Raw genomic sequence first — 972 nt, 5'->3', positions numbered from 1 at the left:
CCAACCAAAACAGTCGACTGAAAACAACCTGCCATATGCAGACAAAACATTTGAATAAGACATTCATCTTTGTAAATCATATTTTTGCCAAACAGAAAACTGATTAACATTCTCGGAACAAGAAATATTGGCTGCATAAACCCAAGAGCTGCAGTAAACCCAATCAGAATGTACATGGGTGCATGTAACTTGCTTTCTTTTACAATCACCATCATTATGACTGAGTTTGCAAACAATGTGAAAGCAAAGATGACGAAAAAAGGAATGAAAAGATATCGTCGATACTCTTGCAGATCCGTGAATCCAATCAAATAGAATTCCTGATGAGAGAAGTTGAATGTTCTGTCATCCATTCCTTTGATCAAAGTTCGCTATGAAGACATAAAATGTTTACAGTTAATGCAGAGAAAACATTTACAAAAGCAGTAAACAACATAAGCTGAAGATAAGAAACAAAGAATTGTGCTTACATTTAAGCATTAATAGTGTGCTTTAATGTGGCTTGTATTTCATGCTCAGACCTGCATCAACCCTAGCTAAATCTAAACCTATTTCTCTTTTTAATTTTCATGTCTGAAAAATGAAGCCTAAATGCTATAACAGCATGTGAAACAGATTTTCAAATCTTATGCTTATATCAGGCTCCGTTTCGACTGCTTCCTCCCTCTTCAGATTTAGGACATGCTACGTCTCTTAAATATCCCTCGCTCCCCTCCCCTGGTACAGTGCTAGGACAATGACTTGTCATCATTATTCCTATGTTATGTTTTTGTTGTTGCTTTCCTAAATCGGTATGGCTTGGGGCAGCATTCATTTTTGGAAATATAAAATGGGTCTTGCGATCTTAACAGGCCTTATTATTTCAATAAGTTAAACCAATAAGTTAAAATGAACTGAATAATGAATAAACTTTCAAAATAAAGTTTGCCGTTTTCTGTAATGTCAATCAAATTAACTAATTTATTGGCTAAA

The 972-nt window shown here is 34.7% G+C and overlaps 1 protein-coding gene across 1 annotated transcript in view; it reads right to left on the bottom strand.

Moving 5' to 3' along the window:
- LOC107730977 (olfactory receptor 52K2-like) overlaps window positions 1–353 on the bottom strand; it is a 6,839-nt gene extending 6,486 nt beyond the window's left edge. The window contains exon 1 of the mRNA XM_016541937.1: window positions 2–353. Coding sequence (XP_016397423.1) covers window positions 2–353 — 352 coding nt within the window. The remainder of the gene's footprint in view (window position 1) is intronic.
- Window positions 354–972: the final 619 nt, after the last annotated feature.

Source organism: Sinocyclocheilus rhinocerous, unplaced genomic scaffold, assembly GCF_001515625.1.
Source record: "Sinocyclocheilus rhinocerous isolate Xijiao unplaced genomic scaffold, SAMN03320098_v1.1 scaffold1270, whole genome shotgun sequence".
NCBI lineage: Eukaryota > Metazoa > Chordata > Actinopteri > Cypriniformes > Cyprinidae > Sinocyclocheilus > Sinocyclocheilus rhinocerous.
This window is presented reverse-complemented; position numbering and strand designations above follow the sequence as displayed.